At 45.5% G+C, this 16,657-nt stretch overlaps 1 protein-coding gene across 1 annotated transcript in view; it reads right to left on the reverse strand.

Annotated features, from left to right (window-relative positions):
• NCAM1 (neural cell adhesion molecule 1) overlaps nt 1–14,562 on the reverse strand; it is a 40,033-nt gene extending 25,471 nt beyond the window's left edge. The window contains 13 exon segments of the mRNA XM_042832136.1: nt 673–687; nt 1,780–1,911; nt 2,347–2,517; nt 2,845–2,941; nt 3,291–3,475; nt 4,048–4,198; nt 7,527–7,556; nt 11,404–11,546; nt 11,673–11,842; nt 12,200–12,317; nt 12,790–12,927; nt 13,771–13,914; nt 14,483–14,562. Coding sequence (XP_042688070.1) covers nt 673–687; nt 1,780–1,911; nt 2,347–2,517; nt 2,845–2,941; nt 3,291–3,475; nt 4,048–4,198; nt 7,527–7,556; nt 11,404–11,546; nt 11,673–11,842; nt 12,200–12,317; nt 12,790–12,927; nt 13,771–13,906 — 1,486 coding nt within the window. The 5' untranslated portion in view covers nt 13,907–13,914; nt 14,483–14,562.
• Between the last annotated feature and the right edge of the window lie 2,095 nt (nt 14,563–16,657).

Raw genomic sequence — 16,657 nt, forward strand, 5'->3', positions numbered from 1 at the left:
TGCAGAGCAAATCCAACAGGACAACTCTCCCACCATACTCACTCTCTGCTAAACACGTGGGGGCAGCAGCACTTGCTAAAGAAAGAAAGGAAGGTGAGGAAGGGACTCTGTTAAATGCTGCCCAAAGGAGGGCAACTACAGTGCAAAACAGACTGTCAGATCAAACCTCTCTGGACACAAAGCACGAGCAATGGAAGCACTGCCTCCTAACTCAGGACTTGGCACTTTGTTAAACCTGCATGCTGGACTCTGAATCCTTGTTTTAAAGCCATTTCCTCATCACGTGGGATCACTGAGCACACTGTCATTCACCAGCTCTCCCATCGAACCAAAGCCACATAAGGGCAGTGGAGATGCTGCCCAGCACTCTGCGTGGCTTGAAGTACAGCCCACATAACTGCTAATCAATAATTAGACAAGTACTCTAACTATTTGAATCACATGCTGTACAAGAAAGACAGATGTTAACCCACAGTTCTGCTCTATAAAAGATTAGTATTACCTATAGGATGACTATTCTAGTGTCAGTTTTGTTAGGAAACAGGCAGTACCAGTTATTTCATTTCTAATGAACCTGGAGGAAAAAGGCACTAGATTAACAGCTAGTGCTATGTGTGTTAGAGAAACTCTAGGAACAGAAAAAGAACAAAACAAATGCAGAGAGGCACTTACGTGAGTGAGGGATACCTGCAGTATTTCCATGGATGGAACAGAGACAAAAATAAGAGACAGAGATAAACACAAACACACACACAAAAAAAAATGTAGAAGAGATGAGAAGAGTAGACAATGAATATGGAGCTGGAAATTCAAAATACCACCAGATGTCCCAAATCCAACCCTAGGGAGTGGGGGAGGCAGTAGGAGTTATTACAACAGAACTGGATTTCAAGCACGAGGGTTGGTGTGTACTGTGGCTTCCTGCACAGAGCCTGGATTTCTAAGCAACAAGGAAAGCGTACTGCCACACACTGCTCAGTTCTGCTGAGGGAAAAGTTGGGAGATGAATTCAAGACCATGCACAGATCTCAGGGCCTCCAAGCATGCAGATATGTATGGGATAGGAATACTGCTGGCTCTGAGCTCAGGAGACAGTCCTACACAGTGGTTACAGAAGAGCTATGAACTGGGTTCACAAGTACAGGTGTGATGGAGGGAAGAAGAACATGCTCTAGGTCTAAACACAAAGGGAATGGGGAAGAAGAACCCTAGGAACTGCAGGGGGCTGAAACAGGGAGAAAAGTATTATGGCGCAGCAGAGCATCCTGCCATCAGAGGGGAAGATTGCCCAAGTAAGGCAGACAAGAGTCTATGGAAATCATTTCATGCATTGCGTGGACATCCTTAAGAAGTAATATAGAAGTAATGCAGAAAAGAGAAATCACCCTCCTTCTTTTCCTTCATTGCTCATGGAGGCTCCTTTGTTGAACTTACTGATTTCTAATTTGCAAGGAACCTCATATTCTTTATTACCATGCCTTTCTCAAATTGCTGCTTGTTCTTATTACAACTCTCCATCACATAGCCCCTTCTATTTGACAGAATATAGCTTATCCTTATAACCCAGGGCACAGACCAGTGTGAATAACTTCCCTGCCTCTCACCTTTAAATAAGATTTTTAATTAGCGAGGAAATTCACTACACTCAAAAAACACAACAAAAACAAAGGGTGCAGCAAGGTCTGCAGGAGAAGGCATTGTCCATGCATGACAGAGTCCTTGGAAAATGCAAGGAGAGAGAAACCAGAAAAGCAGAGAGAGATTCTCAGTGTTACTTACGAACTGGCTGTGTCTTGAAGTCGGATGGCAGACTAATCTCACCCACACCCTTGCCATTGACTGCAGACAGTCTCACCGAGTAGGTTGTCTCAGGTTTCAGGCCACTGATAGTGATTGTGCCCTCCACATTTGCTGTTGCAGAAACGAGAGAGAAAAAGCAAAGAAACACTCAAGCTCTGAGTCAAGTCATCAATGCCATGTTCCTACTGCACTCCTGACACATTTAGACCACGAACAAAGCCACATAAACAGTGAAGACAAGGAGAAAGGTCAGATCTACCATTTCTGTTTGAAAGAATTGATTAGGGAGGGACAGAGCCACAGCCTTTCTAGAGGGGATGTAGTGGAGCTCACAGTAGACACCAAAGGGAATCATCACTCTGCTTCTACTGAGCTGTTACTGAAAAACAAATGTTAAAGAACTGGTGTGGGGCCTCAATGAAATTGCTGAAATTGCAAAGCTATAGAATCCTCCACGCTAGCTTTCCCCCGAAGGAAAGAAGGGATGTTTTGAGATGCAGATCAAGAAGGTAACTTTTTTTTTTTTATATTGCTTTACCACCTTACCTTCTTTTGCATCATACAATCTCGAGTGCCATTCTCCTTCACCCAGTGCTCTCCACTCTGCTTTGTACTTGAGGATGGGCACCCCACCAGTAGCTTCAGGCTCATCAAACTCCACGCGGGCAGTACTAGAGTAGGGCTCAACTCTGTCAATAGAAGGAGAGGACGGAGTATCTGGGGGAGGAAGGGGAAACAACCAGTGACACATCAGACAGCAGGAAGCAAGGGCTACCAGCTCCCAACCTGGCAGAGAAAGCAGAAAACTAGGAACACCAAGAACACTCTAGTCATGGCTTGATAAAGGAGAGGACAACGGCAGCCTGTGACAGTCCTCAAAGAACTTTTAAGAATACTAATTAGACAGTGTAGAAACCTTAATCTTGTGTCTTCTCTAAGAGGTCAGAGACTCAAAGTGCTTTCTCCAAAATGAAATATTTCCTTTAAGAAAAAAGGACAACCTGAAGAGTAGCATTTCCTTATCTCCCTGCCTGGGATGCTCACCCGCCTGCACAAGAATGAACTCTGAGGATTCCTGGCCAATGCGGTTCACAGCAGTGCAGTTGTAGTTCCCAAAGTCATTTTCAGAGTCTGGTGTCACCTACAGAAGAAATTGAAGTGCATGTTTGGATCAGAAGGCACTTTTCATTCTGCTAATGCCATTTGCGTTTTACTGGGGAATGAAGCAATAATAAAATTCATGTGCTGACACAGAGGGCTGCCCAAAGATGAGAGAACTACAGTGAGCAGAAAGTCAAAAACAAGGAGAGGGGGTGGTGTTTGCCATGACTTGATGTCCTTTGCATTTGTGTGCCAGAAATGCCACAGCCTGCTGCCCACTAACAGGGCACCCTGATGAAAGACTGGGCTTCATCAACAGAAACACATTATTTGGTAGCACTGAGCCTTCCTGGTGCACATCCCCTTCTCCCCTTAGTGCTTTTCCTCACCTCCAGGTAGCTTGCTGATGGAGTGTTGTAGATCTTGATGTTGCTGTAGTTTGAGCTGGGGAGCAGCTGTCCATCCCGGAACCAGGAGATGACAGCACTGGGGTAAGCAAATACCTCACAGGTGATGTTCACTTGATTCCCTTCCCAGGTATAGACGGCCACAGGGCCCTGAAGCTTGGGAGCATCTGAAAGAAACATTCTTGTGAAGGCAACATAACCAAGAAAAACTCCTGAAGGAGCCCAGCCAACTTCACTGCAAGAACTCCTTGGCTGAGATCCAGGCTGATGTGGGAGAAGGAACCTAACGTGGGGATAGGAGACAGCCCTCTCTCCCAGGGGGCTGCTGGTGGTGGTGGTCTTTTGCTGAAGGACATAGGAAGAAGTCTGCCCAGAACCAAAGGCTGTCCCTCACGCAGAGTGGGAGGACAAGCAGACAGCAAGCAACATGCCTGGGGAAGTGCAACGTTGATACGCTCCATGAATGAGCCCATGGCAGATTCACGGCCCATGATCTTCCCAGGATGCAAACAGTGCCTCAGTTGGAGTCAACTCGTGCAACCATTTGCACGTGTGCACACAGCAAAATGCAACTCTAACAGCATTATTTCAGACTGAGCTGCTTCCCATGCCCTCTGCTTATAATAACAACAACAATAACACAGATTTCCCTACTCGTAGGTGCCTCCACCTCATCAGAAAACATCCTCCCCCCCTGCCCACCCGCCCCTATCCCGCGCCCTGCCCCTCACCCACTTACACTGCACTTCCAGGTACATGGCCTGCGAGTCCTGCCCGATGGTGTTGCTGGCTGTGCACACGTACTCTCCAGCATCTGTGTATTGGATTTCTTTGAGAGTCAGGGACGAAACCCGCGCGTGGCTGCGCACCACGATGCGCCCATCCAGGGTCTGGCAGGAAAGGAATTGAGAGTCAGGGGTTGGGCTTTGGGCAGCGCTGCAGCTCAGGGACAAACACAAATCTACCTCACAGCAGCCCTCCAGTGCTCAGCACTTGGAAGCCATCACCTGGCAGGTGAAACCACGGGCACAGCACTTCCTAAAGCAGCTCAGCCTTGTTGCGCAGGACTGAACAGAGCATATCAAAGCACTCAGGTAACGGGAACAAAAAGAAATGAAGGACTGAAGTATCAGATGCTGCTACACGACTGAGGACAGCTGGATAACATCAAGCTGCTTCTTAGATTAACAACTGCGGAGATCCAGCTCTGGTTAAAGCAGTTTTGCCAGGATGCTTTTGCAAAAAACCTGTGTAACTAGTACCATTTTCACTCAGAGAATTTGAGACTTCTCTCACTGATACCTGTTTTATTTCAGCATCCATTAAGTGGCATTAGTAAGAACAGATCCAAACCTCAGAGCTGAATCAGGCAAAATGAAAGCTCAGAGCTTTCACTTGAGCACAGCACCAAACAGAGCAAGGTACAGAGAGCAGGACAAGCAAACTATGGGACCCTTCTAAAGACAGCCTGCTTCAAGTTCTTGTGATGCTCTAAGAAAGTTCTAGAGCAAACTCTGTTGATTGGAAGCTAGTTCAGAAATTGCTCCCACAAGCAGGAGAGTGCAGGGACAACAATGAGAGGAAAGGAATGTAAAATCCAGGCTGTCATCTGTTCAAAGGGATTGCAGCCACTTAGGGATCCAACCCAAACACCCTCCACGCTGATCCTTGTGCTAATGTGGTCAGCTTGGAAGCTTTAAAGGACAAGCTTTCTCATCCTGTTTCCAACAAACTGAGCACCCTGCTGCCACTCTTCAGACCATCAGAGCTCCAAGAGCACGCTGCTTCTTGAAGGATGTGAGACAAGTGCTGAGATTATGAGGATACAGCTTGAGGAAATCACACGGACAGGCACTGAGTTGTAGCACCAAATGTGTTTCTGATACCTCAGGTGATCCTGCAGGCCTGAAGCATCCCTCTGCTCGGAGCTGGGGGCCTACAGCTGCGAGACTAAGCTTCTACACAGAACAAGGTGCTACCTCTGCTGGCTCTGAATACTAGTCCATTAGTCCATTTGAGCTAGCCAAATTTCAAATGAAGAAAGTTATTACCTTTCGACACAAAAGCAGTTAGTATGTGCATCTCTTCTACCACGCACACAGGTCCACTATAGCCAATGCCACAAGATACAAACTCTATGCCCTCTTCTGTCCTTGGTCCCTTGTATTGCTGGAAACTGTGATTTATTTCAAGAACACATTTCCTAGAAGTGGTGAAGGGTCCCATAACTGTGTATCTTACACAGCCAAAATCCAGCTCACTTCTGAAACTACTGCAGTAGGATCCATGAACGTAAAGACTTCAGACCTGCAGTTTCCTCGCCTTCTTTTAGCTCACGACTCAGGTGACCATTCTGTTGGCCTCTGACTCAATCAGGCAAGAGTGTAACTACACCTATAGCAAAACAGCAGCCCACGATCGCTGCAGCAAAGATGACTTTACGCCGTGCCACCTGCCTCTCCAGGATTCAATACAAACAGAAACAGTGCCAGGCAGTTCAGATAAATGAATAACTTAACCAGAAATATAACCGATCCTGAAGATGTGGCTGTATATCTTAGTACAAAAGGCATGTATAAAGGAAAAGGAAGATTAGGGAAAAATATTCAAGGAGAATAATCTCCACGCAAGAAATCACGCTACTGCTTCTCTTCATTTCTATTTCTGACCATCAGATACCGGCAATCCCTGGCTATTAGAGACATGGGGTAGGTAGAAACCTGTGAGCCAGAGCTGTGGGCACGTGTAATCCCTTCACCCAACTGCCCTGACTTACACAATTTTGCATAGCAATGTTTCCCATAGTGGTGGGACAACCTACGAGACACAGGCAACAACTCACACCACAGCAAGGCCATGGATGGGGCCCTGGGCACCCTGAGCTGCTGGGGGAGCCCTGCCCAAGGCAGGGAGTTGGGTGCTGGTCCTTAAGGTCCCCTCCAACCTAAGCCATTCTACAGTTCTATGACTGCAGGTACCACTCTTCTCTCCAGAGAAGTGTGTGACGGTGTTCCTCATTGCTGAGTGCTACAGGTTGTGCTGAGGTGCACAAAGGTGTTTTTCTTCAAATTCCAACAACGCCATTGCATCAGCAACTGGAGTAGACGTTAATACTTCAGTGACAAGGGGGAACAGATGAGACAGGCAGGGAATGCACCTTCCCCCTTCCCCTCTGTAGGATTTTTCAATCCTTTCACAAGCCAAAGCATCCATGCCAATCTAACAGCCTTGCTTGCCCACTTTCCATACAGGAGAGGTCATTACAGAACAGCCCCTGGAAATCCTGACCACAGCCACAAACTCCAGGGACAGAAAGTGAGGTGTCCTCTCCCAGCTCTGCGCTTGCATTTCACTAACTCATCTGCAGCTCCTCATATTTGCAAAGCTGAGCTAATACCCAGTTAGCAGGAAGGCATCGCCGATCAGGGATGTAACTGAGGTACAATTTTGCTTTTAACTGAGTTTTTAAGCATCCAGTGTTTTTATGAGTGAAAGCAATGAGGTGCACTTAATGGCAGATGATTATTATTTCTACAACACAGTAATGAATGTGAAACAAAACAGCAACACACCATACTGTATTTTCCTGTTCCCCTTCACTGACCCTTGAAAATTAAAGGCAAGTGACAATGATTCAGTAAGTGGGAGCATTTTCTGGAAAAAATATAACTTTGGAGAGATTTAATTGCATTGATTTTGAAACAGAATACGATGCAGTTATCCTCTAAGAGGAGGCCAAACTGAAGAGGTGCCATGAGCAAACAGATGAGTTGGCTGGAGCAGAAGAGGCTATCTCAGAAAAAAGGTACCATCCCACAATACACACAGCTGCTAACTCTTAAAACTCCAGAACAGAGGCATGACCCACACTTGCAGACTGAAGGAAATGGCGAAGCTGTATTTGTCAGGCTGCAGATTTGCCTTCCCTTTCTTCTCCCTCCCCCGGCACTTTTTGTCCTTTTTTGAAGTGACAACCAGGATTACTCACTCCCAACACAGCCAGTTTGCTCATCCAGAGATGCAGAACTACGTGCCAAGCAACTTCTAACACTATTAGCTGTTTCTCTTCAGTACCGGTACTTAATTTATTTGTATTATTAATGCTGGTTTAGTTGGCGTGGTTGCTGGACTAGAGATTTGTTAATCTGTAATGCTTAAAAAACAAACAAAAATAAAAACAACTAGGAAGTTTGCTAAAGGTCTGGTATAAGATTATACCTCTTGTTTCTCGGGCCGGGTCCACGAAGCCTGGAGAGAACAGATATAGAACACAACAACAGGAGAAAAAAAAGCAATACAAGTTTATCAAAGGTTGCTTTCAGGTATCAGCATCACGCTACGTCTGTGCGCATGCAGGCTCCAAGCTGTGTATCTCGTGTGTGGGGTGACTGCAATTTCCATTTCCCAACAGAACCTGCATTTAGACTTGCATTCAAAATTCAATATCCTCAAAATTGATCTAACAATACCTAAACCCTTTGTCTGCCTCTATTCTTAAATACTGAGTGACTATTTCCCTTGTCACATCTCATCCTTTCTGGAAACACAGCTACGTATCCAAGGGAAATAATCCTGATAACCAGGGTCACTTAATTGGAAGATAAGCTATTGAGCTGGTTGCCACCTGGACACACCGACTGCAATTAACCACTGTGGGTTCATGTGCTCATGCATTTGTATGGGTTTACATGCACACTGTGTGAGGAGTGGGAGCCCTCGAGCTGCAGAGCAACAGTCTGAGCCCCACCTCCAGTTCATCACACCCAGCTCACCAGGCTTAGGGCTACGTGCACCCAGTCCTTGCTGGGCTTGGGACAATTAAGCAAACAGGCATCAGTCAAACATGCACAAACCTTACCAAGAAACATACACTGCCATTCAGAGACAGACAGCAACACTGTGGACCGTATTCACTCTGGTTCACAACGACCAAAGTCACAGAGTTTCCTTTTTCCCTATGAATTTCAAATGTGTTTTTTTTTCTCTTCTAGTGTCTATTTCAATCACAACTTGATCCATTTCAATTCAGGAGTCAAAAATCACCTGCTAATATCACAGTCACAACAGCATTTTTGAATGTGAGGCACAAGCACTGCTGGCATGTGGATAAAACGGCGTACACAAGAGTGATGTTACAGACATGGAGATGAAAGTTAAGGAAATGAGGAGAAAAAGCACAGTATTATTTCCACAGTGCTTGCAGTGAAAACTATGAGACTTCAGTACTAACAAATGGTACAGACAGTTCTATGAAGTCTTTGGCAAAAGCAGGCTATTTACTTCTGATTAGAGGCCTGAGGTGGACTCTCCAATGGAAAAAACAAAGCTCACCAACACACATGTGGGCTGGGGATCTGCCCAGAAACTCCATATCTCATAATTTCTATGTATCTATATCCTCTTGTGCACAAGTTCCTTGAAAACCGAACAGGCAATCATCATCAGGATTCAGCATCATTCCCTTTTCATGTACCAGTCACTACCAGAACCAGTCAGGACCTCACTGATGTCCATGCAAGTCTCCTCTCAGTTCTCTCCAATGCAGTTCTATAGCACCAGCACAGAGGTGTAAAAAGAACAGACGTGCCGTTTCCCTGTGGTGTGCAGCACGTGTCAGGCTCCAGGAAGATGAAGGAGGGAAGAAGCCAGTTCCCACATTCCCCCAGTTTGCTGCTTCTTTGTACTGGGGCTGGTGGGTGTGGGGAGAAGGCAGAACCGGAGCCTCCATCTCAAAGAGTTTTTATCTTAACCCTTCCTCACCAAGGCCAAGAGACATACAAGCTCCAATCTGTACAATGCGGGTTCCCTAGAGGAGAATCAAGAAACTCACACATCTTCCCTTCCATTTGGGAAGGACGAGTTGCTACTGTGAAAACAGTAATGTGATGCAGGTACTGACAGCTGGCACGGCAGGCCAGGGAGGCTCACCCCACAGGTACAGCTGCTGCCACGGAAATCTTAGAACTTAGGAACACCAACGTACTACAGATCCAAACTATGCTCACGGACACCTCTTTTACAAGGGGAGGAAATGTAGTGGAGGTGATGAGGAATATGGCATACTGGCTTACTCAGCATTACATCTGGTAACAAAAAAAACCCCACATTCTTCCTCCCCACAACGGCACAGCAAAATTAGTTGAGGAAAGATAAAATGACTTTAAATGGCTTGACTTTATGTTAATGACCTCCTATGGCTTATAGCTCTTGCTATCTTTTGCAGTAGGGATAAACAAGAATTTCAGACAGGGATAAAGCTTCTCCTAAATAATGCATTTCTACATTCACAACCAAAGAGCATCACAAAGGCTGTACACAGCATGGAATGTCCAACAGAGCTATTTTGTCCTGAGAATTTTCTGGAAGTCTGTACCATTTACCCACAGAATGGGAAAAAGTGTAAATTAAAGAAGAAAACAGCAATAACAAAAAAAAAAAAAAGAGAGAGAGAGGGAAGAAAATCCTGCCTAGAAAATGAATGTTGTATGACAGCAAATCTTTGCCCTAAAGGTTTGAATCCATACATGAACAACACGGTGGTACCTCAAACCTTTGATTTTCTCCCCATCCACTAAGATATTACCAGAACACGTAACGTCATTCTTTAACACTGATCACTGATTTAACTGCATTAAAAAGGATATACAATATATGAGTCTCAAAAATGGTTAGCAGTTTTGCCACTGAGGTCTTGTTAGCTTAATGAGGCTTGGCAGACAGGACTCCCTGCAAACAGGCGCTCCTACAGACTTCTACTCCATTGAGCCTTATTTCAGGTCTCATATTCTTCTCCCTGACAAAGCTCTTCTCCCTGGCTGTGATCCAAACCCCAGTGCTGGAAGCAAAGGAGGCATTTAACTCCTCCCATCACCCTTCTAGACTGAGAAAAGACCACAAATAGCCTTGTCTTATTGAAACAGGTCCCCCAGTCATGCTGTGCTAAGAGACCAAGCCGAGAGCTTTCAAAGGCAACAGGAATCTCTCCTGAAATGCTCCCTAATCTACACAAACTCCTGAATACAGAAGATACTAACATTTCTCTGCAGAGGGCACCCTGATTGAAAAAGTTCCATGTTAACACAGTGAAGAGCTGACATCACAGGGGCAATACATAAAGCTCATTTAGGAGGCAGTGGAGCAGAATGTGGATGACTAAGAGCGGTTACCTCTAAATGACTGACAGCCGTTGCCTCTGAGACTTCCAGGCTATCAGCTGCTACCTTCATACCAAGTCAGACCCCCTGATATTCCCATGTGAGCTGAGCCTTGAAGCATCCTGTCATTATAAGACCGTTAATAAGCAGCAACTCCCTACTCTAACTCGTGTCTAAGCTTTCTTCAGCTCTACTATGGCTCCTAGTCAACTTCTTACATAACTATTATGTAATATCCAGAGTAACAAAGTGCATTCTAATCTTCTCTGGTAAAAGGGAATTATGGCCAGCAATAACAAAACAAATGAAACGGCACCCTTCTAAAAGAGAAAAACTGCTAATTATTTTTGCCTTTTAAGAACAAAATGGTTTTGATGTGATCCACAAAACAAGTGAACATAAAGGCAGCCAGGCTTTTGTGCTTCAAGTACGTGTAGAGTTAGCACAATAAAGAAGAGCAAGAATGAATTAACAGGTTCATTTTGGTCCACTGCATTTTTGAAAGAATATCCCACACCTTTTCACCTGCCACTCTCCCCAGTGAAATCATCTTCATGATGACAGCATGGACAACACTGGAATCAGGGTGCTCATTCCCATGTCTCAGCTTGGAAACCCTTTCAGAAGTCCTGTATCTCTTTGTCCACCACAAAACTCCTCCAAGAAGGGTCCAGGGCTTCATGCTTTGTAAATCAATTCAGCTCAGACCAATGCAAGCAGAAATTAAACAGCATAGTCTCAGTTGTTACAAACTGTGATTGCTCTTTGTATAAAGGACACCCATGAGATTACTTCAGCTACAGAGCTGGCCTCCAGCAGTTACTCTGTGCAGGATTGCAAGCATTCTCACTATGGAGGGGGGAAGCACCATGATCTCCATGTGCCTGCTGCCATCATGCAGCACTGACCCCTGCCCAAAAGAGTCTTGGGAGTGGTGGTACCTTCTCTTCGTTGCTGATGTTCCGGGTGGAGGTTTTCCACGTGATGGAAGGGATTGGGTCCCCAGATGCCTCACAGGTCAATGTGATCTGGTCCTCCAGCTCCATCGCTGTTTTATTCTCCACGTACGTGATTTTGGGTTTTGCTGGAAAGAAAAATAAAAACAACCTTCATTCAGTTGCTGTTCAGAATGAAACCCGCCTGTAAACAGCAACATCTGAAACAAGCAACATGAGGGGAAAAGAGGGTTTCTGAACAGGCAAAAGCTCACCAAAGACTTTGAGATGAATGGTGGCATCCTGCTCGCCAGCCTTGTTCTCAGCAATGCAGATGTACTCTGCTTCATCACTCTTATCCACCTTCTTGATGATCAGCTCAGACCCATCGTAGTTAAAACTGTATTTGTCTTCATTGTCCTCCTGCTCTATCGGCTCTCCATCCCTGCAGGGCACAAAGCACACTGGCTGTGATGGGGAGGAGAAGCAGTCAAATGCTGCTTGTGAGGTTTCATGTTAATGAGAACTGCATTACTACACTGAAACTCAATGTCAGAGGTATCTCCACCTCTTCCCAACAGTGGGAAGGAAGAGCTGCTGTGTGGTGCTTCGCTGCCTATCAACATTAACTCACAACCAAAACTAACTGCAATTCCCTGCTAGGAGGTCATTCCTTCTCTTGGGAGAAAAATGGATTCATGTCATTGCGGTTAAAAGGTTTCCCCTCCTGCCTGGTTTTCCAGGGCCTTATTGAAAACATCCATGCTCACAAAGAATCAGGACACTGCATACAACATCTTACTTTGTCCACGTCATGGTTGGCTCAGGAAAGCCATCAGCATCACATGCTAAGGTGACAGACTGGCTGAGGTTGGCAGTGGCGTTCATAGTGCTCTGCCTGGCACGCACAGAAGGAGGTACTAGAAGAGAAGGAAACCACACTGAAGTTAGAAAGGGGAGACAGAAGATGTGAGCAAGAATGAGGCCTGGAAGTCTAACTAAATCTCAGCAATATAGACAGATGTCACTAGCAATTCAAACCCTTTCAGCTGCCACATGCAGGTTTCAACTGTCAGGTTTGATGTATGAGCTCTCCAAAGCAACTGGTGTGAGGATGGAGAGATGCACAGAAAATCTGTGCTGTCGACAAAACCACTTGTAAGCCTCAACACCTCACGAAGTTGTTAGGCACTTAAACTTACTCTGGATTTGATCATTTCCAGTACACATTTGGTAACCATGGATGCTTTTATTTGACATAGCAGAGAAAGATTAGTAAGCTGATAGACAGTAACCTGTGTGTGTGAATGTGGATAACATTTCCACCGGCAGTCTGGAGCGCAGACGGTGCAGCTCTTTGTCACTTATTGCTCTCAACTCTGTGCCACTCACCATTTACAATGACCTGAATGTCTTTGAAGTTGATCTCCCCACGAGCCAGGATGCGGCCCTCACAGCGGTACGTCCCCTCATCTGTTTTCTTGATTCCCCGGATCTGCAGGTAGTTGTTGGACAGCACTATAAACCGAACTGGAAGAGAGAAAAGGAAGGTTCATCCAAAGATCCCTGGGAAAGCTCACTGCACGGAACAGGTTCTTCACCTCCCCTCAACCTTCCTGAGTTGGAGGGAAGGCTGAATGCAATGAAACTTCCTTTCACATCACGTTAAAATGGAGATGCTGCAATCAGATCTGACATTACCAACAAAGAAATGAGACAGAGGTAGCAGACAAACTGCTCTGTGTTTTATACTCAAAGTACAGTGATAAAGATACACAAACATTGCATTCAATTAATATCAAACAAGAATCATGTTAAACCTTGCCCCTCTTGCTGAGTGAGGGAAGAGTTTGAATCTTACTACAGTTCCCTTGTGCCTGTAAGAAGCTGATGTTGGAAAGAGAGCTGAGGTACCAGTGCTCAGCTGCAGGCAGGCACTGGACTCCTCACTGCCAGTGAAATGCCACTCTGGGAAAGAAGGTCTGTAGCATTTTGAATGAAAGGGAAACACTTGCTAGGAGCTCTCAGCAGTTTCCTTAGAAATACTGTAAAGCAGAGCATCACAACATACAGCTTTTCTGTTCTGATGGTTTTGTTTTTGTTTTTTAAATCCAAAAAATGCTTCTAGCATTTTTATTGCAGCATCAAAGCCTGATGGTCATCTCCGTGGGAACATTATATTCCTACCATTCCCAAATCAGAGCACCTGGAATAACGATGTTCACATCCTAAGCCCTTGGGTAACATCCAAATGGCTTCCCTTTCTTCCTTGTGACTGTACAAGGGGTACAGGAGAACAAGACAGCATGAGCCTGCTGGGAGATGGATATTTGACCCCTAAATGGACAAGCACCAGTACATCTTGCATCTTACCATCTTTTTTCAGGATGACATCCCTGCCTTTGTGTTTCCAGATGATGGTAGGAGGCAGCGAGCTGACCACATCACACACAATCACAGCATCATCCCCTTCCTTGAATTCCTGAGGAGTGGGGGCATTCTTGAACATGAGCTTTTCTGAAAGCAATGGAAGGAATAAGTTGCTGCAGCTTTTTCAGCACACATCAAGCTGTGTTCCCAACTCAACCCAAATCCAGCTTGAAAAAAAGCAATGAAACCCCAGAGGGCTTGTTCTGTGGAAACCTGCATGCCCCAGAGAGGAGGATACAGCTGCACTTGACTCAACACACTGCACTGCAACATCAGAACCCCATTTAACTTGGAAGCAACAGCCCAGCTCTCACAGTGTGTTTGTCACCCACGGAAGCTGCCATCTATGCTTCCTCCTCCTACACATTTATGATGCACTAGAATCTTCTCCTTCTGCCTTTTGCTCTCTTATCCTTCAGAAGAATTTAAGCAATAGACAAGCTGGTAAAAACCTGACAAGCAAAGGTCTCAACATTCACATCCTCCTCAAAACCAAGGAAGGAGGAGAATCTTCTTAACGCTCCCTTTTGAACCTCATTTCTCCCCTTCAGCAATAACAGCCTTTGGTAGGAAGGTAAGGTGTCTCCCCCTGCCTAATCTTGCCTCATATACGTCCAGGGATACCCAGAAAGTAGCCCTGGAGTTGTTCTCTTACGGAAAATTTTCACATTGACGGTGGCTTCAGAGTCTCCCTCCTCCACGCTGCTGACAACACATTTATAGATGCCAGCATCATCAATGTTGGCATTGTAGATGGTGAGGGTGGAGGAGAAGTCGTCGTTTCGCACCACTGAGATGTGCTGCTGGTTGGGCGTCAGCTTCTCACCATTAGGGGAAAACCAGGAAATGTCTTTGTATTTGGCTTCCCCTGCCACTGCAGAGAATAAAAGAAAACAAAGCAGATGAAGTGAGTTCCCAACTAACAAGCACAAAGGAAACTAAATACAACCAGTAGGGAATTGAATACAACCAGTACACAGAATACAGTATACAGTATACGGAATACAACCAGCACTTTGTGGAAAAACCGACCCAAGGGAAGAAGAGCTTCTGGTACCTGAGAAGCAAACAGAGAAAATTCTCTCCCAGTGCTGTGAATGGTCAGCTGCTATTATGCAAAAGTGACATTAGGCTGTTTCTTGAAATCTAAAGGGGAACAATTTCATTTCATTTCATTTCAGAATGGCCTTCCATGCATCCTGGAATTTTATGTCCCAGCTCCTCCACTGTGTCAGCCCCACGTTGGGCAGCTTGAGAGCAAAAAAACAAACCATGTCTTCCTGCTCCAGTTCTGCTATATTTTTGGTAGACATGTGCATTTGCTGCTTTATGTATCAAAATTGTGATTTCCTGTAGCAGCAGCTCTGGTGCTCATCAGGTTAAACCTTCTACTGCATTCAGGGTAAGCAATTATTGTCACTAATTGGTTGCAGGCTGCCCCTCTCTTGCAGCTCATCCCTCTGCATTCCCCCACGTAGCTCCATTATTTGGGACAGGTTCCTATTACTGCAGGGGCTTTAACTGATCTCAGACTTTTCTGAAGGTATGCATCATCACAACAGCACTTATTCAGAGTATGCTTTTGCTTTTGAAGCTCTGGCATCAACTAATTCCCTTGCAGTGAAGCATCCCTGGATCAGACAACCTCACTGTTGCTCCTGTTGGTATGCTCTTGAGGAACTGATGGCATTTTGCTCCCAGAGCTCACTGATCACCTGTTAGCTATATGGCATGCCCCAGGATGCTATCACATTGGGGTGCCAACACAGCAGCTCCTCCCATCAGAAACCAGGCCAGCTGCTTTGAACAGGACAAGTACTAATTTGAAAAACATCATCAAATTGAAAAAAGCACTTTGGGGCACAGGGAATGTGCCAGCACTGCAGCACACGGTGCAGTAAGGGAGCTGCACAAACACTAACTTTTGTCACAGAAAAAGAAGATTTTCAGCGGCATTAAAATCCTTAGTTGCTGCGGTGGTGACTCTCAAGTGACCTGGTGCTCCCATTGCTGCTCTTAGCAATGGGCTAGACATATAATTTGGAAAAAAATTAACAACCAAAAATCAAGCTTAATTCTAAACTCAAAAGACCAAAGAGCTGTGGAACGATGCAAATTGTTGTGGCTATTGCTCCAGCACAGAGGCAACACTTCATTTGCTGTTTTGTTTCTTTTTGCATTTTAAAAGCTGTTTCCTGGAGCTGCTTTCTGCTGCCAGCTCTCAAGGGAGTGTTTTTAGTCTTCCCAGCAAACACCACACGTTGCCTTTTATACTTCAGTCTTACCAAATCTGAGGGCATATGAGAAAGAAAGCGAGAAACCTTACAGCCTGACTAAGCAGCAGAGCTTTTATCTCAGACCTAACATGCAGATTGGCCTTCCCAGCAAACCCAGACGTGCAGACACCCCATGCCAAAAGCCAGCACTCACCTTGACATAAGAAGAACTTGGATTCTCCAACGCTGATCTCTCCCTGACTGGGAACAATATCCACTTGTAGAGAGGCTGCAAAGAAAGGAGCACACAGAAGGGGTTTAGACAACAGCAGCTGTCTTCAGCAAAGAAGCTTGGCCAGGATTCCAACTCATCTGACAGAAGAGCATTGGGTGGAGCACATTTGGCACTTTATCAGTATGTATCTGAGCAGATAGTGCCACAGACCCCTGGGAAACCTGCAAACATTCAGAGTCACTTCCAGCTCAACATAAAGCCACATCAAACGATACAGAAAGCACCGATTTCCCTTCAAATCCCTGCCCACAGTACAACACTGGGAGCAGTGATGGCACACAGCCTTTAAGCACACCCCTGAACACTGACTGGAACTGGC

The sequence above is a fragment of the Centrocercus urophasianus genome, unplaced genomic scaffold (assembly GCF_019232065.1).
Source record: "Centrocercus urophasianus isolate 14NV4802_14NV808 unplaced genomic scaffold, USGS_Curo_1.0 seq_37, whole genome shotgun sequence".
NCBI lineage: Eukaryota > Metazoa > Chordata > Aves > Galliformes > Phasianidae > Centrocercus > Centrocercus urophasianus.